This window comes from Panicum hallii, chromosome 3 (genome assembly GCF_002211085.1).
Source record: "Panicum hallii strain FIL2 chromosome 3, PHallii_v3.1, whole genome shotgun sequence".
NCBI classification, from domain to species: Eukaryota; Viridiplantae; Streptophyta; class Magnoliopsida; order Poales; family Poaceae; genus Panicum; species Panicum hallii.
In genome coordinates this window covers 54,675,785-54,697,774 of record NC_038044.1, presented here as the reverse complement: position 1 = coordinate 54,697,774, position 21,990 = coordinate 54,675,785, and the positions used below count along the sequence as shown (strand labels likewise).

The 21,990-nt window shown below is 46.2% G+C and overlaps 1 protein-coding gene across 1 annotated transcript; it reads left to right on the top strand.

Annotated features, from left to right (window-relative positions):
• Positions 1-3,123: 3,123 nt before the first annotated feature.
• Positions 3,124-20,969, top strand: LOC112885504. The gene is made up of 5 exons (XM_025951109.1): positions 3,124-3,493; positions 3,575-3,684; positions 3,761-3,962; positions 4,026-4,112; positions 20,754-20,969. Exons 2-5 carry the CDS (start codon positions 3,593-3,595, stop codon positions 20,967-20,969), a joined length of 597 nt encoding a protein of 198 aa, XP_025806894.1. The 5' UTR covers positions 3,124-3,493; positions 3,575-3,592.
• Positions 20,970-21,990: the final 1,021 nt, after the last annotated feature.

The following is a 21,990-nucleotide window of genomic DNA, read 5'->3' as shown; positions in this document are numbered from 1 at the left end:
GGCCAGAATAAAATTTCGACGGCCCCGTCGGAAGTTAATTAACTTCCGACGGCTATCAAGAGAGCCATCGGAAGTTTACTAACTTCCGACGGCCGCAGAGCAAACCGTCGGAAGTTTCTTAACTTCCGACGGCTGCAGTTCCAGCCGTCGGAAGTTAAGGAACTTCCGACGGCTTAGGACGTGCCGTCGGAAGTTAGGTGCCACGCCGTTACACCCGGGCCGGGCTCGCGTTATCTCCTGCTCTCCTCATTTTTCCCCAAATCTCAACTCCCGCCGCCGCTCCGCCGCCCGTCCCCACCGCCGCCCGTCCGCGCCGCCCCGGGCCCCGTCCGCCCCGCGCCGCCGCCTCCGCCCTGGGCCGCGCGGCCGCCCGGCCTCCCGCGCCGCCGCCCGCCGCGCCGCCCCGCGTGCGCGCCCGCCTCCGCCCCCGGGCCGCGCGGCCGCCCGGCCTCCCGCGCCGCCGCCCGTCCGCGCCGCCCCCCGCGCCGCCGCCCGGGCCGCCCGCCGCGCCGTCCCCCGTCCGCGCCCGCCTCCGCCCCCGGGCCGCGCGGCCGCCCGGCCTCCCGCGCCGCCGCCCGTCCGCGCCGCCCCCGGCGCCGCCGCCCGGGCCGCCCGCCGCGCCGTCCCCCGTCCGCGCCCGCCTCCGCCCCCGGGCCGCGCGGCCGCCCGGCCTCCCGCGCCGCCGCCCGTCCGCGCCGCCCCCCAGCCGGGCCGCCCGCCTCCCGCGCCGCCCGCCGCGCCGCGCCGCGCCACCTGCCGCCGCCCCGCCGCATTGCCGCCCGTTCCCGCCGCCGCCCCGCCGCGCCGCCGTCCGTGCCTCGCTGCCGCCCGTTCCCGCCGCCGCGCCGCCGTCCGTGCCGCGCCGCCGCTCGTTCCCGCCACCGCCCCGCCGCGCCGCCGCCCGTTCCCGCCGCCGCGCCGCCGTCCGTGCTGCGCTGCCATCCCCGCCGCCGTCCGTGCCGCGCTGCCGCCCATCCCCGCCGCCCCCGGGTCGCGCCGCCGCCTGTTCCCACCGCCGCAGCCCGGCCGCGCCACCCGGCCCCGTCGCCGCCCGGCCGCTCCGCCCGGCCCGTCGCCGCCCGACCCCCGCCGTCCAGGTTAGTGCAGCACCGTCGGAAGTTAAAGAAAATATTCTAACTTTGCAATTCTAACTTTGCAATTATTTAACTTAAAGTATGGGTGAGGATCGACGATGGATGTACGAAGATTGGCCTAATTTGTCGGATAAATGGATAGCTAATACGGAGGAATTTGTTAAGCGTGCTTTTGCTATGTCAAAGAATGGAAATGATGTGAGATGCCCATGTAGCCGTTGCCGTATTTGCCATTGTCAGACTAGGAAAGTTTTATCCTCACATCTAATAAAATATGGTTTCATGCCTAACTATGAGGTGTGGGTGTATCACGGTGAAGCTTTACCTCCTCAGAATGCACCAGAAGTCCCAATACCATTAGAAGTGCTGACATCACCACAAGTTCTAAGTAATGATAATGGAGAGTATGATAGAATGGATGAGATGCTTCGTGATTTAGGGGAAGATATGGAGCTCCCATCCGAGACTGAGGATCCACCCACGTCGGAGGCTAAAAAATTTTTCGAGCTCCTTAAAGCTTCAGAAGAGCCGTTGCACGAGCACACAAAAGTGACTGTCCTTGCTTTCGTGACTCGACTCATGGCTATTAAGTCCAAATTCACATTATCTCACAATTGTTACAATATGATCTTGAATTTGATTGGTGATATACTTCCGGCAAATCACAAGATGCCTAAAGATGTCTACCAGTCAAGGAAATTGTTGTCTGGGCTTGGTATGGACTACAAAAAGATAGATGTTTGTCCAAATAATTGTATGCTGTTTTGGAAAAATGATATAGATTTGAAGAAGTGTCGAAAGTGTCAAGAATCGAGGTTTGTGGAGGTTGTAAATGAAGATGGTGAAAAGGTGACTACAGAGATAGCACAAAAGCAACTTCGCTACATGCCTCTTATGCCTCGGTTGAAGCGGTTGTTTTTATCAAAGAATACTGCTAAGCACATGAGATGGCACAAAGAGAGGGTGCGTGCAAACCCAGAGTTGATGGTGCACCCGTCTGATACTGATGCATGGAAAGCTTTAGATGATTTTGATCCAAATTTTGCTAGTGATGCGAGAAATGTTCGGCTTGGTTTGGCGACAGATGGTTTCTCACCTTTTAATATGACTGCATCATCATATTCTTGTTGGCCGGTATTTGCTATTCCGTACAACCTTCCACCACATCTTTGCATGAAATATGATTATATGTTCTTGTGTCTTGTAATTCCTGGTCCGGAACATCCTGGAACACGACTTCATGTGATGATGCAACCTTTAATCGATGATCTAGATAAGTTGTGGCAAGGTGTTGAGGCATATGACTGTTACAAGAAACAAAGATTTACCCTTCGAGCTGCATTTCTATGGTCGATCCATGATTTCCCGGCATATGGTATATTTGCTGGCTGGAGCTGTCATGGACTTTTAACCTGTCCGATCTGTGGTAAAGATACAGACTGTTTCCGCCTTGAGTTCGGTAGATATGTTACTTTGATTGCCACAGACACTCGGTTTGAGCCTAATTTCCCAGGTGTTGGTCATTTAAGACAGGTGAACAAAATCTTAGGTAACATATGCCGTATGCTTTGGCCTGGAATGGTAGAACTTGTTTCTGGTGAACGGATCCCAGCTACATCTTGGAACCATTATAGATATGGTGTGAACATAACGTTCGGCGATACCCAAAAGGCAGTTTGGGCTGAGTTTTGGGTATGATTGCTCTTATGTATTGATTTAATTTTGTACATACCATTGCTACTGATTGTGTAAAATTTTTGCAGAAATATTACAAGTTGCCTGAGGAGGGAGGTTATGATGATCATGCCAGACGTGTGTTCCACCATAACGCACACATTGTGGTTAAAGACATGATTTCTTATGCCAGAATTCAGGTTGTAGCTTCTTATCTGGAACGGACTCAAGGGATACGATTTGAGAAGAAACGGGATACTGGGAAATATTACTTGACTGAGGAGCAATACCGCGAGGTAAACTGTTGCAAGTTGCAATTAGTATGATTTTGTTTGTTACCTCTAAACGAAATATTGTTGTGCAGGAAATGATTCCGTGGATGGCCACACGTGAGGAGGCTTATCATGCCTTATGTCACTATTGGACCACGGATGAGTTCAAAAGCATTTCCCAGAGAAATAGAGGAAATCGTGGAACTGAGTCCTATCATACCTACGGAGGTGATGGGCACTTCCGATTGGCCAAACGCATTGTAAGTGAACTCTTTGAAATGAATTCTATTAATTTCATATATTAGTACATGCTTCTTTAATTTTTTGTTGTATGTATAGGAAGTTCGCACAGGTGTAGCGCCGAGTGATATTCAGGTCTACATTGAAGGTCATAAAGGACGTGATCCTACAAATCCAGATCAGTTATGCTCTCAGGCGGCTACAGAGCGTCTGGTATATCTAATTTTACAAAATTAGCACTATCGAGTTGTCATGAAACAATCTTATATAACTGTGTGATTTTGTTATTTGAAGGCGGCATATGGTGACCAAATGATTGCTCGCCATGGAGAGGGTTATGATTGGAGAAACGCGCCTATTGATCCTGAGGCCGTTTACAGTAGTGGTGGAAAACCTCATGGCCGGTTAGATTTCTTTAAATTTCAATCTAATTTGATCTTTCAGCAAGTCTGGTATATCTAAATTTCAATCTATTTGTAGGTATCCATTATTCGAAAAAGTCATTGACTCGAGTCAGGTGCCGTCGCGTCAAAGAGCAGGATCGTCGCGGTCAGCAAGTCGCAGCACAAGTAGTGGCGACGACAGCGCGGAGGTTGTAAGGCTGCGTGAAAGAGTAAGACAACAGGAGCTACAGCAGCAGTGGTTCCAAGCTCAACTTGCACAACAGAATGCAATACTGCAGGTAAATCTTAATTGTTAAAACTTAGGTTAAGTTACATTCTTGCTGACAAATTTGATCTTTCAGCAAATAGCGAGCCAACAGAATATACAAGTGCCACCACTGGTACCTCCACCTTTTGCACAGGCCGGTTGGCCATCAGCTTCACCTCAGGTATGATAGTCAATGATTCAAATGTTAGTTCATAGTCATTGCAAAACATGGTCACTCTAAATAAATATTATCCAATTAGTTATCTTTCAAACTAATCTTGTCCATTTATCTTTTATACCCTTTTCACACCCCACCACCTAACCTTGCGGCACCGGGAGACTCACACGTTCATCCAACATCGAATTGGGCGGATCAATTCATTGGAAGTGGCGGATCAGTTCAACCAGGTGATGGAGACGACCAAACTTAAGTGAAACATTGTTGTTCTATGAATTTGTATGAAGTTGTATGAACCAGGTGATGGAGGCGGCCAAATTTCATCGAACTTGTATGAAGTTTTTGAACTTTAATTATGAACCTCTGAACTTTACGTATGTGGATATATGAATTGTGTACTTGCATGCAATTTCTGATCGTGAATTATAATTGTGGATGGTGAATTATAATTGTGGATGAAATTTGATTGTATATAATGCTTGTGGTTGCTTTTGGGGCTCTAAACTGCTCTGTTTGCTGGGTGAGCTTAACTTCCGACGGTTTAACAGAAACCGTCGGAAGTTAGACGTCTCAAACTTCCGACGGCCAGGCAAACCGTCGGAAGTTAACAAACGGACGTCAGCTGCCGTTTGCCAGGCTAACTTCCGACGGCTTCACGGGCCGTCGGAAGTTTCTCAAACTTCCGACGGTTTTGTTCTAAGCCGTCGGAAGTTTAAAATTTCCGACGCCTTACAGCCGTCCAATAGACTTCCGACGGCTTAGCTCTAAACCGTCGGAAGTTAAGTAACTTCTGACGGTTTAGCGCTAACTTCCGACGGTTTAGCCGTCGGAAGTTGCGGTTTTTCCTGTAGTGTGTGTAATTGATGCCGTACTGCTATTCTGATATCATTTGATTTCTTTTATTCCTCCCTCATTCAATCATCACTAGTGATATAGTTAGTTACATGTATATTTCTATCTGAGATGATAGTCTACTGGAGTGAATATTGCAACAGCAGATCAGTCATTAGTAATGTTGTGTTGGATAAAGATGAGGAATAGCAAGTAATAAATGCACACTTATGTATGAAAACATTTCCCCTTCCTACCCCTAATGAGAATTTCAAGAGTTCGATGCAGTAAAATACAGCATTATTTCCATCTATTGCAGTCCAAAGCTGTCATAAAACCAAGTTTATTAATCCAGCTACTCATATTTACTCAGTCTTCTCCAATTTCATATATGTTGCATCATTTGATACTCTCTCTCTCTCCCTCTCTAGAAAAGAAGACGGCAGCAATTAGACACTGCAACATGCATCTCCAAAAACATATTTCTGAAATCTCCAAGATGCATGTTTAATCTTTGTGTGTTGGACTTTCACATGATTTGTTTTTTCATCTTTCGAATGAGTGGCATCTGGAAATGAGTAATGAGGTACTAAGGTGCACACAGGATGATTAAGAATTGTTTCAGCCTGCAAAACGGAGGGCAGGCTGAAGGAGTACCCAAGACTCGAGTTCCATGTTAGTAACTGCAGGGGCTGTAGTTTGATGTTGTTGCCCAGGTATCACGTCAGGTTCCAGTTTCACATGCCTCGCTACTACCCACACATAAATAGCGCCAGAATTTATGGAGCAATTGGTGTCTATTAATGCCCCTGCAGGCATATGCATCCAAAGTTCCCCATTTGCTAAAGAGTTGGTGTAAAAGACTAAGGTTGTGCATCAAACTATGACCCCGTTAGTTTCAGCTTATGGCCAATTTTAAAGGTTCGATTTTGGAAAATCCAAAAGTCAGATGACTCCCAGAATCCAAACTCGCGAATCCAGCTGATTATGAATTCGGGATTCTAGAAGTCATCTGACTTTTGGATTTTCTAAAATCAAACCTTCAAAATTGGCCATAAGCTGAAACAAACGGGATATATGTATTGCTTGACAAATGAAAAAAAGAGACGATCATGTTCCGCTTTGCATGATCTAGCCAACCTCACCATTCTAAAATTGCTTTGTTTCTCTTGGGCTTTCAAACGGTGAATCAGTTTCTCATGGAAAAGTGACATTGTTATATCAAATCTTGGGAATGAGCGGCAACATGAAGATGCACTTGACTCTGCCATCACGAACGGCTGTGGTGAACCAGAACGGATGGACCTGCCCAGTGGCTGTTGTTAGCTTGATGTGATCTTCACGGATACCAATCCCTCTCCGCGACCGCTCCAACCATAGGATCATGCCCTTCCTGTGGCGGGCGTAGGTGTTGGGCTCATGTCGGGCGTTCTCCAGGGTATGCCTCCATACTGCAAACCACGTAAGGGTAATGTCTGTATAGGTAAAAGAATGAGTCAAAATAGGGACAATTAATCAAAGTAGAGAGAGTAAATAGTTCAAGAAAGTATATAAAGCAAACAGAATCGTTTAGAACTTTCTATTTCTAATGGCTATGTCTAGGGCTCGTGCTACGGTCAAATGTGGTTCTCATACCAACTGAAAACGAACTGAATCGTTTAGAATCTGACTCCCTCTACCATTGCGAGATTCTCATAATCAACATATATCGTGTACAGAACTCATTTCATAAGAAAATCAAATCCATACATAACGTTAAACATCACATGTGTTTAATTATTACACAAATCCAACGGATTTGTAGTACAAGTCTGGTATAAGCCCCTTAGGCTAAACGAGAAAGGAAAAATCAAGTGAAACGATAGCTAAGCTTCGAGCATAGGTCATAGAAGATCCAAATAACACAAATCCTATTCTAACGCATAGGTCATGATTTATGGAACTGGTTTTGTATTTTTCTGAGCTCTAATTAATTTATTATGAATTTCCAACAAAACCTATTTTTGATATTAAATCTCAATTCCAAAATTTAGGAAAAACCGACAGTGACACGTGGCATCCTCTAGGCATGCCACGTGGCATGATGACAACAACATGATGTCCTCAGGGGTTAGCCAAATGATGACGTCAGCATTGACTTGTCACCACTCAGTGGCGAGGCTAGGCTCATAGGCTTAGCGAAAGGAACATCCTTTTGGCCGGGTAGGGGGTGTGTGTGCGTGTGCAGGTCCTTGGCATCCCAAGGCCGCTGCGTGATCGCGTGGTGCGTGGGCACCCGGCATCCTGGAGCCGCGGCGGCTAGCAACTAACGGAGTTCTGGGCAACGAGGTGATGGTGGGCTTCTGTAATAGAGGCGGTGCGAATGAAGGATTGTCAAAGGGATGGGTTCTAGGGCTAGCTACGGAGGGTTCCTTGGCCAGGGCCGGCAGCACCAGGTGGGGAGAGGAGCAAGGGCTAGTCGATCGGCTCACCTACAGGTGCGGCGGTGATGATGGCAACACCGTGAAGAACTCGATGCACTCCTCCTTGACCTCCCTCTCCTCCTCAGCTCTAGTGGTGGCGGCGGACGAACAGGAAGAGGAAAACCCCGGGGCTAGGGTTTTGGGTTGGCGGCGCGGGTATTTATAGCGGGGATTAGGATTTGGGTTGAAAATGGAGCTGCCAAGGCATGGGGAAGCTTCTAGACGCTCCTTGCCCTGCTTGTCGTGACTTGGGGGCAGCTCTGGTCGTTGGTCACGGAGGGGTTGTTGTGAGATGGAAGGGAAAGCTAACAAGCTAGGCCTAGTTTTTAGTGACGCATTGAGGGCGAGCGGCTGGTGGTGGCGAGCTGGCTGCGCGTGCTGGGCCGGCATGTGCGGCTTGGACCATCGCAGCTAGGCTGACTGGGCTACACGTACATGGGCTGGTCCAGGGGTCAGTGGATTTACGACCTAGGTCAGCTGGTGGGCTGGGATTAGCTTTAGGCTTGGTTGAGGTAGTTAGTGTAGTTAGGTTTTAAATTCAGATTTGAATCGCAAATTCAAATTTGGATTCACACACAAAGAACCAAATAACACCAAATTAATATCCAAATGATTCGTAGTATCAAATATTTTTTCCTTAACTCAAATTCAACTTTAAATTACTAAAAGTTATTAGAGAGAGATGAAGATACTCTTACATTATTTCTATACTAGATGCACATGCACACAAAATTTTTAAAAATCCATAAAACTTCAAACACAAACATTCCATAAAAATATGGGATGTTTTTTAAGATAAAAAAATGCGGGATGTTACATGCGCCTTTATCTTGTTGCTGCTAACGCTTTACCTTGCGTATTTCTTATTAGAATTATTAAATTATAAAGAGGAACAAAGAGATTGCATCTCCTTTCCAGCTCAGGCGGAAACCATGATGGAAGAGCAGCCTCAAGAGGAAATGAGAGTAATTAAAGAAATTGTGAATTCTAGGTCATCTTTTTCATCTCGGGTTTCATTTGAAGATTTGTCACCATAGGAACCACCACCAGTTTATGAGATCAAACATCTTCTACAATAATATCCATGTGAAACAATATACTACTTGATATGTTACCTTCGCACTTATTTGTTGAATTTAAAACTTAGTACGTAATTCATATCCTTGATATCTTTGACAAAAAGTTTAATTGTAGAAGAATTTGAAGTGAGAAGATTCTCGCAATAGATGCAAAAACTTGGTATGATAGCGTGCTAAGTTTTTGCACAAGTGTGAAGATTTATCATATTTTCCATATACAAAAATTCTTCGACATCATCTATTTGTGAAGATTCCATTGCATCTATTGCTTCAATTCCCTTGTGATGTAGAGTGCTCTGAGGTCTTACCAAAATTTTAAAACTTATTAATTTATATATGCATGATTCATACTAGTTACGCATGTATCAGCGTTTATAATGGAACTCGGCGTGACTACTCTCTCTATTGTGGTCATTATTACCATCCAGTATAGATTCCTTATCCGTGTCGGTTAATTTTATTGGCATGTACAAGCCAGTAAGGGTGAGAGTTTTGTTTAGTGTCAGGCTTCTGACAGTCTAGCAGAACTAGCCTAATTTTGAGTCGGACCGCAAGGGAAACGTGCAAAGGCAGTAAGGCACATGAAGCCATACAGATGTGGAGCATCTCTGCGCTCTCTCTATATAAATGGTATCACTATCCACATTTGCCACTCCACCATGCTATGAATGGATGGCTCCTCCTTTGATTTTGAAATTAGCAATGGCATGAACTTTCTCATGACGTGGTGAGGAGCGACGTAGATATGGGAGCTCCATAGACAGGAACGAGTGGTGGCAGGACAGGAAGGGACAATGTGCGTATGAGCAGTATAGCTAGAGTTCAGCTTCTATGGTACTCTGTGCGTGAGAAACCTGAGGCATGTGCTTGTTTCAAGAAATTGCACACCAGGTGCGAGTGTGCGACGTGAGACGAGTCAGAGTTCATCGTGCAGCTGCCAACTATAGAATAAGCAAGGTTTACTAACTGAGCACGGGTGCAAGAACTTGCCTCGCTACAGTTTTTTCTTTCTTTTCTGGCATAGCCTGGAACTGTTATCTCATCCCACAGTGTGATGCATCAATCTTCGCTCTCTCTTTGGGCATCATTCAGGGCGCACATTGTGGAGGGCCTAAGTGGCTGTGAACAACACCATAAAGTGTAAGCTAATATATGGAGTTGATAACGCTCAAACTAGTAGTTGTATACTCAATTTGTAGAGAACATTTTGCTGATATGCATCAACTCTAATGACTAATGGCTAGTAAAACATATGTGTACCTTATGCACCAACAGGTCAGGTCCTTTATAATCAGACAGCAAAGGGGTCAGTTTGTGCCTAACTATCAAAGAACTACAAGTTTTATGATCAATTTCACAAAACTACAACATTCCATGGACCTCCATGTCATCCACATAAATGTCGGGTCCACGCACATAAGCGTTGCCCAAGTTATGTGTGGACACATACCGAATGTTGTAGGTCTGTGAAATGGATGCCTCATGTAGTTAGTTTTGTGACACTGATGGTAAAAGTTATAGTTCCTTGATATAGTTAGGCACAAATTGTTGTAATTTTGTGAAATTAACTCTAACATCTTCGGAGCACACAAATGAAAAAAAAGGCAAATGGTAACTATCCTCTTGTTTACCTATACTGTTGCACAAACTCTGAGCTACGGAACTACAATGTCTACCATCAAAGAAGAAATAATGATGCATATGTTCGCTCGGTGGCTGATTGAGATCGAGTAACGATGAATTTAAATCCCTTGTGTTACTTGGAGCAGTAGCTATATGTTGGACTCTGTGGTTGACTCGCAATACTCTGCTATTTGAAAGTAAACAAACTTCTCTTTTGCAGGTTATTATCTTCACAGTTTCATATTGGCTCCGTACATGGGCAATCCTTGAGAGGCCTACTACATAGGATTTAGTTCCAGCGGCATTTCAGCGTTTGGCACAAATAGTGATGAACTTTTTACCTGGGATATGGTTGGGGTTCAAATCTACGGATTGATAATCATTAGAGTGTTTGTTTTTTTTTCGTTGTGTAAGGTTGTGTGCCTTTAAGATAGAGGCCGGGATTCTTTTCAAATTCCGATGCATCACCTTGATGTACAGTTACTTGAAATCAATACAATTCCCTTGTCCAAACAAATGAGCCAGTAGGGATGAGTGTTTCTTTTGTAAAATGAGGCTTCCAATAGTCTAGCTTAGCCCTTAGCGTTGGACCACAAGGGAAACATGCAAAGACACAAGAAGCTATATAGTGTGGAGCCTGGACTGTACACATCATTTTTTTTGAACATCTATATATAAACGATATCACTATCCATATTTGAATTTCCACTACGTTTTGTGCACACTGCATTGTTCGGTACATGTTCTGATCCTGACTTCTGAGCGAAGAATACTCACTATCAATGGATGGATGCTTCTTTGGTTTTGAAATTAGCAGCTGTGATGAACGTTCTGATGTAGTGGGAATGAGTGGCAGCAGGAAGGCGTAAATGGCAGTGATTCAAGATGCATGTGCGTACGAGCACTACAACTGAGGTTCACCTTCTATGGTGCCCCGTGCTCGAGAAATCTCAGGCACGTGCCGTTTCCAAGAAGCTGCACACACTATGTGCTTAACACGCCGTGGTTTCCTTAAGGAAGAAGTTGCTTAAAGGGATAGCAGAAGGATTGATGCTCTGCTCCCGCTGCGTGCTGCAGAAGGTTTTCGATAGGTGTTGTTACCGTACCAGGCTGCCCTGCCGCACGGAGCTTCACCCAAGAGTTTCTATTATGTGTTTTCAAATGAGTTGTGAACTCTTATTTATATGTTTATCATGTCAATTTATGATAGGGGGCCGTGTACTTGTTGGTGAAGGGCAAGGTGGTTGGCTGTGGATCTAGTTCGGCCGAGTCTCTGATCCACCACCCCGCCCGAGTGTTGCACGGTCCTGACTGCCTCCTGAGGTGGGATGTGCGGATGGATTCATGTTGGTTGGACTGAATCAATTGTGTTCGAACAACCCTACCCAAGGTGCTTTGGCCCGCCGATACTACGTCTTTGCTATGTGGATGGCCGGGGCACATTCTTCACGTGGGTAGATGGGTAAGTTCAGTGTTTGTTATTCTTTTATGGGCCCATGGATCTATAGGTTATTTATGGGATCCCTTGGATGAAAACAACATCGATCCTCCATAGTGATTTCAAGTTAGTTTCCTTTCACATGGTCAAAGATCACCGCGAGAGGGCTGAGGCCTAGTTTGGCCAAACCAAGTGAGTTCGGTCAAACTAGCACTTTGACAATTTTAGTCTAAATTTATCTAGCAGGATCCTGCATTTAAGTAAACACCAAAACTTATGGAACACATTAGATTAATCCATATAGCTATGATGTTCCCATTGAAACGTTCATTTCATTCACTTGCTAGAGGTTAAGATTATTCAGATAACAACCCCAACATTCCCCTCTTTAATTGAAGTTTTTTAATCTGAAAAGGGAAGCCCACGCTGGTTAGAAGGTTGGTGAGGAGTGATCCATAGAATTGTTTTATTTTAAAGTGGGTCCCTATGCTACTGTTCAGTCAAGATTCGACTCAGAAAATCTTGTTACATGACCTATGAACCGATTCATCCACTGATGATGCTCTTATTGTTCGTGCCTCGTATTACGAGCCAACATAGATTTCTTATATATGTTGAAAAATTTTACTATAATTGTATAAATTAGAGCCGTTCATCGCGGTATGATTAATAATTGAGATATAAGAGGTACCTGAAAAAAAGTACCAAATCTACGAGGGCGGTACCTAAATAGGTGGAGCCGCAGTACCAATATTAATTTATTTTTTAATTCATATCAAATAGAAAATAGATTGGATGGTACCGTCAGGTACCTTCGAACAACTGTAACAAGCCTCGTCCATGTCGGTGTACTTTTGTCGGTATGCATGAGCCAGTATGGATGACTGTTTCTTTGTAGGATGAGGCTTCTGCTGACAGTCTAGCTTAGCCCTTGGCGCTGGACCACAAGGGAAACGTGCAAAAAGTACAAGAAACCTATATAGTGTGTGTGGAGCCTGTACATATTGTTTCTATTGAACATTGCTAGTATAAATAAACGAAGCTGGCTATCAATGACTATCAATGGATAGCTGCTTCTTTGATTTTGAAACTAGCTCTTTGGGAATGAGTGGCAGCAGGAAGGCGTAAATGGCAGTGAATCAAGATGCGTGTGCGTACGAGCACTACAGCTGAGGTTCACCTTCTATGGTGCTCCATGCCTGAGAAATCTAAGGCACGCGCTTTTTCCACTCAACCGCCTGCTAGAGTACGTGCTAGTAGATTATCTGCAAGTTGTTCTATGGTGCTAGAGTACGACTGTCAGGAATATTTGTTCTAAGGCTAACGCATGCCTTGCTCGCTGCAAAATCTCAAGATTATCTGCAAGTTGACACCAAAGAATAAGTTGTGTAACAAGATATCGGAGGATGGCTGCATTTTGGACTTTTTGTCCCTCCCTACTCTCTCTCGTCTCCTGTGTAGTTTTTCTTCTAATTTGACCATCTAGGTAAACCTGTACTTTAGCAAACCAAACAATAACATGATTTCAATATAGTGGTTATACGCAATAGTATTTTTTGGATCAGCTAATTAATTATGATGGCATGCCACTCTAGTTCCTAAATTTTTACGTAGAATGCTATTCTAATTCATTTTATTAACATTTTGAATCGATCTAATAACCCAATATATATATATATATATATATATATATATATATATATATAACTTGCATCCCTAGTTATACTACATATATTTCATCTTGATACATTAAAAGTATGTTTCACCTCAGGACTCTTGCTAAGGATCGAATACCCTGCTATGTTATCGTGCTTGGTACATTTAAAACCTGAACTCAAGCTTGATCTTATCTTACCTAAGTCTAGTTTGCGTGCCAGGGGATAAAAAAATGTGGGATGAAGAACAATTATTTCTTCTCTTAGAGCACGTTGGCCACCAAAATACCAAGGATAGTTTTATGTTAACTATTTTTCGTGAATGTTAATTACTATGCTAAACCGTTTATACTTACACTAAGTCCCTACATTAACCAGAAAGATCTAGCCATTCACGTTAATGGACCAATGGTATAATTCGTATTGCCAACCTTTAAAGTAATAATAAAGAGAAAAAGCAGAAAGTTCACTGGTCCTAGCAGCATGAGGCTTATCAAACAGTGGTCCAAATCCATGACCTTTAGCACAAGTCGGTGGTGTGGATTCATCTTGCATGCATTATATAATAAGTAAAATAACAAGAATCAACTGAACCCTATTACAAAAAGCGAGGAAAAAAGTGTATGAGATAGGCTATACATAAGCGGGCTTGTTCCACTGAAGGAGCTACGCGTAAGCAGGCATGGAATGCTACAGATGGTACTAGAGCATGTATCCTCGCTATATGTGTGCGTGTACGTGTGGCTAGGCCCATGGCATGGCCATGTACCAAGGGTGGTTTTGGATATCTGCTGCCTATGCAATGAGCTATTAAGCATATTTCAACAAGGCGACAATGAAAAGTTACTGAACCCAATAAGTTATGTGGACGATATATAGGCTATTAGCCATATTTCGACATCTAGATGACGTCAAATAAAAAATTAACTTAAAAGTTGTAGTCTCACCAAGAGATATAATTTCATAGAAATTTATATACATCCTAGTCCATATATGTGCAACTTTGTAAACCGACAGTGATACTCCATATTTTCAGTGACGGATTTTTATTTTTAACTGACATGATCGGTCAAAAATATTATCCAATTAACTACATGTTCTTTCTAATCAGCTTTCCGTTCATCACTATCTGCTATAATATTTTAAAGAGTAAATTACACTCGAGGTTCTCAAACTTATCCCGCAGTTTCACCTAGATACCCAAACTCTCAAATCGTACATTTGGATCCCTAAACCATGTTAAACTGTCCATCCGAAGTCCCAGACGCACCACATGAGCTTCTGACACCGACGTGGCATACCACGTGGTTTCATGCTGGCAAATATTTACAAAAATCCCCTTGCATAGTCTTATCTTCTCTCATTTGGTCCTCTCTCCCCCCTTCACCAATCTCTCTCTCCCGCGCCCTCACGATGGTGGAGCTCGTGGCCCTCGCCCGCGCTGCCGCTGGGGAGTTCGGCGGCCCCACCTTCGCGGCGGCAGAGCTCGTGGCCCTTTCCCGCTAGACCTAGGTTACGTGGCCATGCTCCCATGGGACCATGCGCAGTTGTCCCCTCGTGCCAGGCTGCTTCCCGGTGGCGTCCCTCGTGCCGGGCTGCTTCCCGGTGCCATCCCAGTCCGCCATTGTGACAGTTCAATTACTTGTAAGCTAGGCATATTATTTGTTAGTGTGAAGTATGTGCTTGTTAGTGTAAAGCTTGTGTGTGTTTATGTGAAGCTTTTGAAAATTTAAAGTGCATGTAAAAAGGGTATTTTTATAATTACAGAAAAACCTAGGGTTGTTTTTGCAAAATGTAATTAGATAGGAGGTAACTTCAAAATAAGTGAAGGGTGGTTTTGCAAATATGTTTTTCTTACTTTATGTCTTGTAAAAATATATATTTATCCGAAAGTTGTATTTGAAATGTATGTGTTGAAGTGTGTAAAAATTTTGGGTAAAGTTGTGAAAATAAGGGTGTTTATGTAATTTTATAAAAGTATAAGTCCTTTTATGCAAGTATTTGATTTACAAAAGTAATTCTCAAAGTTACTCAGAGCTAAAAGTGTAAAAGGTGCAAGTCATTATGACATGTCTATCCAATCATTATGACGTGTCTATCCTGTCATCATGACGTGTCATAAATTCTTGCATTCAGATCCTAAATGTTATAAATTTCACTCTTAAGGACAAAAGTAATTCAAATCCAACTTTTGTTTAAAACTTCATGTGTAAAGATACAAGTTTTGAGTTTTTGAACTTGAGCCGTAAAGCAATGTTGTAGAGTTTGAAAAACTCTCCAACTTTCGTTTTGGGCATTTCTTCATTAGGGTTTTAAATCAATGAGAAATTTATGGTTTACAAAAAGGTCCCTATAGTTTTTCTAAATTGCGCATAAGTCCTTGGGAGAGTTCCACTTCTCCAACTTTGCTCTCCCTTTCCCTAGCGCCCATCTTGTTTTTCTCCCCCACCGGCGGCATCCCTTCCCTGGCTTCATTCTTATCCTCTCGGCCCCATCTCTCTCTCCCCTCCACGGGCACAGGTGCAGGCCCAAGCGCTGGGGCGGCGGCTCGGGCAAGCGGTGCTGGCGGCTCCAGGCAGGCGCGCTGGCGCGTGGGCGTGCAAGTGCGGGAGCGAGCCGGTGCGGGGCATGGCTCGGACGCGGTGCAGGTAGGCTCGCGAGCGGAGGCGCGGCGGCTCGGCCGGAGTGGCTGCAGCAAGCGCTGGAGAGCGGCGGCGCGCAGGCGGAGCCACGGCGTAGGAGCAAGCGGGAGCAGCTGCGGCTCGGGCACGCCAGCGGAGCGCGCGGGCGGCGCGGAGCGCAGATGCGGGGCGCGCGGGAGCGGCGGCCCGAGTGAGCGCAGGAGGAGGCGCGATGCAGTGCTGGTGGTGCACGCTGGAGTGCAGGCGCTGGAGCGGCAGGTTCGTGGGCGGCGCAGGCCGGCAAGCGGCAGTACAACCGCACACAAGGAGGAAGAGGAAAAGGGTGCTGCGGTGATGGTTTCAGCTCGGGAACTTAAACAGATCCTTGAGTGCCCAAGAAGCGGGTGGTGCCAGGAATTGGATGAAGGTGCCTCACTGGCTTTGAATTGCTCCGGTGAAGTGAGGCTCGGCCATGAGAGGGGAAAACAACGAGAGGCCGCTAGTGAGAGCCCTTGCCGGAAGCTCCTTCCGCGGTGGATGGGAGACAATGCCTAGTCGGCGGCGGAGCAGCAGCTGCGGCACATGGGCGACACGAGCCAATGACGCACGCGGCACGGGCGTGCACGGATGGAGCTGAGACGCGACAAGGCTGGGGCGAGCACGAATCCAGCAGATGAGGAGGAAGAGGAGTAGCAGGGAGCGGATGTGCGTGCGGCAGAAGCACGCGCAAGGGAGCAGAGGAGCAGCAGAGGCGGATTCAGTGACAGCTTGTCTGCAAACAGCATGGTGTCCAGGGCTTCGTTTCAGGGTTCGACCATGTCGAGTGCTCGGCGTGGGGCGGCTGAGGCCACGGTAGTGATGCGGCTACGGTTATGGCGAGGCGAGCCGGAAGGAGAAGTGGTGAAGCGAAGGCAGCGGTTATAGCGCGGTGAACTCGGAAGGAGCAGCTGCGCAGCGGCAAGGCGGTCAAGGCAAAAGTAACGCGGCGCGAGTTCGACGCGCAGCACAAGATCGGCGGCAGTGGTAGGTCAACCCTGATGGCGTCACAGCAGGTGGAAAGGGCGGAGGAGTTGCAGGACCCAGAGGTCCAAGAGGAATTGAACCGGCGCGTTCACGAGTGCGAGCGGAAGTGTTCTACTGGTGGCCGGCTCGGCTCGATTCCGCAGGCGAGTGCGTGTGCAAGATAACAGGCCACGCGCGAGCAGGTTGAAGGCCAGTGGTGTGAGAGCAGAGCAGAAGCAGCGTACCGGAGATGCAATCAGGCGCGGCGATCCTGCAGGAAGGTACGCGGGTGTGCCGACCGTGTTTCCGTGGCACACGTGCGTGAGCAGAGGAAGTTCAACCCGTGAGCAGAAAAACCCTGAGGTTCGCGAAGGAGTCGGCATAGTGAACCAATCCAGCTCTATCGGCTTCTTCCATGAATCCACGACGTCAAGCAGTTCCTACCCCTCGTTGATCGCTCAACCGACCACCGTCACCACGAGTCACCGTGAGGAATGCCCCTCCGGTCATTCTTCACCCACTACAATCCCCTGGCAAGCTTCTTCGTCACCACGGAACCTCGTCACCATCAAGCACTTCCCATCGACAATCTTGTTCGCCGCGGGAGTTCACTTTTCATCCGTTCTCCTCTACAACTAAGGCTACCCCAAGGTTTGCCTCGATTCACTAAATCTTCCTAATGCCGGCAACTCCTTTGCCGGAACATCGTCGTTATCTTCCTGTTCTTTGTTTTCCCCGACCAGGGACTTAATTGCTTCGATTTAGAAAGTTCTAGGGTGTTCTTTGTAAAATTTCCAAAGCTTTCTTTATTTCAAATCAGTGAACATTTACAAGTTTTACGTTGTGCTCTTGAATTGAATGTCTTGATTTGTGATCTAGGTTAAATATTAGGGAATAAGTGCTTTATTGAACCTTATATTGTATGCTTGTGTTATAGCTGAAAAGTAAGTCATAGAAGGTATGTCTTAAGTAGAGATGTGTGATATCTAGTTAATCCTTTCCCATGAAGTGCTCATATCCCTGCCATCAAGACTTTGTCCTTGCTTTGATTGCCGTTTCCTTCAGGTCCTTTCGTATAAGAATCTTTGTTAGTTCATGTGCATCTGTTGCTTAGCTTATACATCTCTGCAGCTATGTTTCAGCATCAGCTTTTGGTTCAGCCGCTAAGCATCCGTTTCTTTTGAGCCTATGATGTTTCTGTGTAACAGCTGTCAACCGATGCATCTCTTTTGATATGCTTCTACCATCGGCTGGTTAGCTGATACGGTTGATATCTTTCTAATATCGGCTACTGCCGATACAATTCTTTTGTTCTGTCCTACATCGGCTGCTCATAAGTCGATGTATCGGAGATGCACACACGATCTTAGAGTTCTTGTTATCGGCTGATCTAAGCTGATTCTAGTTGTTTTCTATATCGGTTATTGCCGATCAATTCTTAGTTTTTCCATCCTTATCCACACACTTCTATCAGCCGATTTATCGACTGAGAGATCGGCGATATATCTATCGGTCACATATCCTCAACCACACTCTAATCGACTGTACATCACTCAATTGTTGTGCTGACGTAATCAAGCTGATACAACCACACCTAGTTACCTAGAATAACCCTAAAGCACATCTCAGTTAAGACACAACTGCTTTAGGAATCATCCCTCTGCTAAAGTAGTCGATGCTTTCATCGATCAATTAGGAACCTGATGCACCTATCAATATGCTACACAGGCCAAAGTACACCACCCTAGATCAGTAAGATAACACAGAACCACGCCTCTGTTAGGCACAACCAAGACACATCAATCGGCTAAACCTGATGCACCCTCCTCGACTAAGACAAACCAATACACCAACCATCAGTTAGACCAAAGACATGCTGATAATCCAATCGGCAAGATCCTTCCTTTTTCTGTACTTGAAGTGCTATACCTTCAATGTTCCTCTCCATATCAGCCGATTTAACCTCAGGTGAACCAAATCGGCTAATCCTTTCTACTCATATACAAAGATTGCTCATGCTGATTTCTCTTCTAAACGGAACTCAGCAGATTTCCTAATACTGTGCAAATTGCTTCCTCCTTCGCCAATTCTATCGACTAAACCCCTGTTGCTCCAATCGGCTCTGTTGTAATCTTCAACAAATAGCCGAATCTAATTAGTTGTCCACCTAAAGCTCTATCCAAGTTTAGTTGCAGATCTTTTGATTGTTATACGAGTAATATGTGAAATGAATGTTGGATTGCAACTTTGTTGTGAAGTAAAATAGCTTTATGTGCACACTTTGAATGTAATGTTGCATTGCATGTAGATACAACTATTTCCGCAAACGGTACCTACGAGATCTCCCAGAAGTCTGCAGAGGATGTTCCTGAAGACCAAGTGAACATCACCAAGGGATTAACTGAAGCCCCGAACCAAAGTTCGGAAGATATTGATATTTCTGACTTCGGCTCCACCAGTAAAGGCAAGCCCCGGATATAACCCATTATTTTAAATACACTGCAAGCTATATCTATTGTATAATTCTATGCATTAAGTTCTTAGGAATTGCTTGAAACCCTAGTTGCATTCTCCTAGGAACCAATGTGTTGGATATTAGCACTTGAGTCCGACTAGCTGCTATGCTAATAGGACCGGTAGAAGTTGGGTGATTTCTTGTCACTTGCGCGATATAGGAGTTGTAATGCTTACATTCCTGTTATCACTATAAGGATGACGGACGGGAGTTTTGTGAGGTATCATGGTTGAGATGATACCCCGTCTGTGTTGTTGAATTTGATAAGGTCGCAGCGTGTGGTAGTGCGGGTTAAGCGTTTGAAAGTACTAGCCACATGCCGCGAAATATGGTAAGCGGTAAGCCTAGTAACCAATCGGCCCGAGGAGTGGACATACCTCCCACCACTCGTCTTGCTTCTTCTGGTTACTTAGTTCAACGTGTGGGAATACGTGTTGCAAGGGCAACCAGGAATACGGGTTTTGTAGTCACGCTACAGACGTATATCCTGCACTTTGGAAGTGCGTATGGTCCTACAGTCGCTTGTGGTGGATCTGATCCACGAGTCGGAATGAAAAGGCAAACGGTTGCTTCGGAACGACCCTTTGGTGTTCCAAGCGTGTGAGTTAGGTTTATCCTTGCAAGGTTGAATTCGATTCAGAATCGTGCGCTTCTCACGAAGATTGAGAATGCTTGATCCCTTTACCACATAGAGTAACAAGAGCAATGTTATGGTTATCAAAAATGATGTTTGGCTAAAGTTTCTACTATGCCTGAATAGTTATAGGTGCTTACCTAGAATGGATAATTAACTAGAACCTGAAAGCTAAAAGTTGACATTAAGGATCTACTCTTTGAAGCTTTTCAGCTGAAAACTCTACCCAAAGCTAAAAGACTTCATAAGTCTAGTTACATGGCTATGTATACCATGAACGGGTAAGCCTTGCTGAGTATTAGTATACTCAGTCTTGCTAGTTATATGTTTTTCAGGTAAAGCCTTTGAAGACCCTACTCTTCCCTTGTCATGGCCCTGTGCTCTTCCAGACGGTTGGCCCTTGGAATGGGATCCGTCCCCGGCCAACATTGGTGGTATCAAGTGATGTCGTGCCCGGGCTTAGCATGACATCTGTCTTGACGACGCATTGTAAATCATCGTGTATGTTTTCCGCTGCCAAAAACCATAACTTTAACAGTTTGTAATGTTTTCTCTAAACTTGAAGCTTCGTACTACTTTTGGAAACCCTTGTAACGTAATTCCTTATGATGTAAAATATGATGGTGACTGTATCTCTGGACTCACCTTCGTGTGAGGTAACCTTATTTGATCCTGTGTTCGGTGGTTTATCGGGATGTTACCCGACAGGCCAAGGGATTATACCGTTTGAAGCACGTTGGAGCCCTCAGGAATGGACTCACGTACTTGAGCCGATATAATTCAGGTTGGTTCTGCCACAGCCATCACCCTAGACTACTGTGCCGGGGTCACCACTGCCCCAGAGTACGCTAAGATTTCGGGCGGCGTGTCCGTCGTAGGGCTCAACGCCTCTTACGGCACCGACATCACCTTGATGTCGCTCTGCACGCGCTGCCTCAACGCAGGCATTGGCACGCCGGCTCGCCTCACCTCCGCCACTGGCAACAGCTCCAAGCCCTAGAGCTGCTTCTACCTCACAGTGCTCTACGTGATCAGGATCTCCAGCTCCGCTGGCCTAGACACCCCCGCCACGGCAAGTTGCGCCCTCGGCCTTGCTCTCTCTACCCCTCGGCATCCAAATCTTAGTCTCGGTGGTCGCGCCTGCGGCCAAACACCGGCTCCGGCTCTCGCGGTCGCGCCCGCGGCCAAACACTGGGACCTGGCAGGGAGGGGAGGCGGGTGGCAGGGAATGGGAGGCAGGGAGGGAACCACGCCCATCCTTCCGCGTGGCCGGGAAGGGGTGGCGCGTGGAGGGGGCATGCCACTGCGCCGGCAGCAGCAAAGCGGCTTCCAAGCCTCTAATACGGCAACCCTGTCGTGCCGCATCAGCTCCGCCTTCGAGAGCCCGTTCTTGCTGTCCTCCTCTTATGCAGGAGCTGAAGTCTGGGAGGAGGACGAGTGGAAGGTGGCAGCAGAGACCAGGGACCCTGAACAAGATGCGCACCACTGCTTCCTCCGCGCTTCAACCTACAGTGGTGGCTCAGACGCCGCCTTCTTGCCCTGCTGCTGGGAGAGGAGGAAGGGAGGGGAGTGGACCAGCCGGCCCAGCCACTAGTGGCTATGGCTTAGCCTTAGGAGCCCGCCCTTGACTTGCTATTAAAAGGGAGAGTGAGAGATAGATTGGAGAAGGGAAGAGAGAGGAGCAAATGAGAGAAGATAAGACTATGCAAGGGGATTTTTGCAAATATTTGCCAGCATGGAACCACGTACGATGCCACGTTGGCGTCGGAAGCTAGCGTGGTATATTTGGGAGCTCGGATGGACCACTTAACACGGTTTAGGGATCTAAATGGACAATTTGAAAGTTTGGTGATCTAGGTGAAATTATGGGATAAGTTTGGGGACCTGGAGTGGTCTTAGTAAAGGTAGTAGTATAGACCGTGAACGAGTTTCTCCTGTAGTATAGATGCTTCTACGAATAGGTGCAAAAAGGAAAGACAAAATGCTTAAGACAGCACCGCACGCATGCCAGCGCTGTGGAT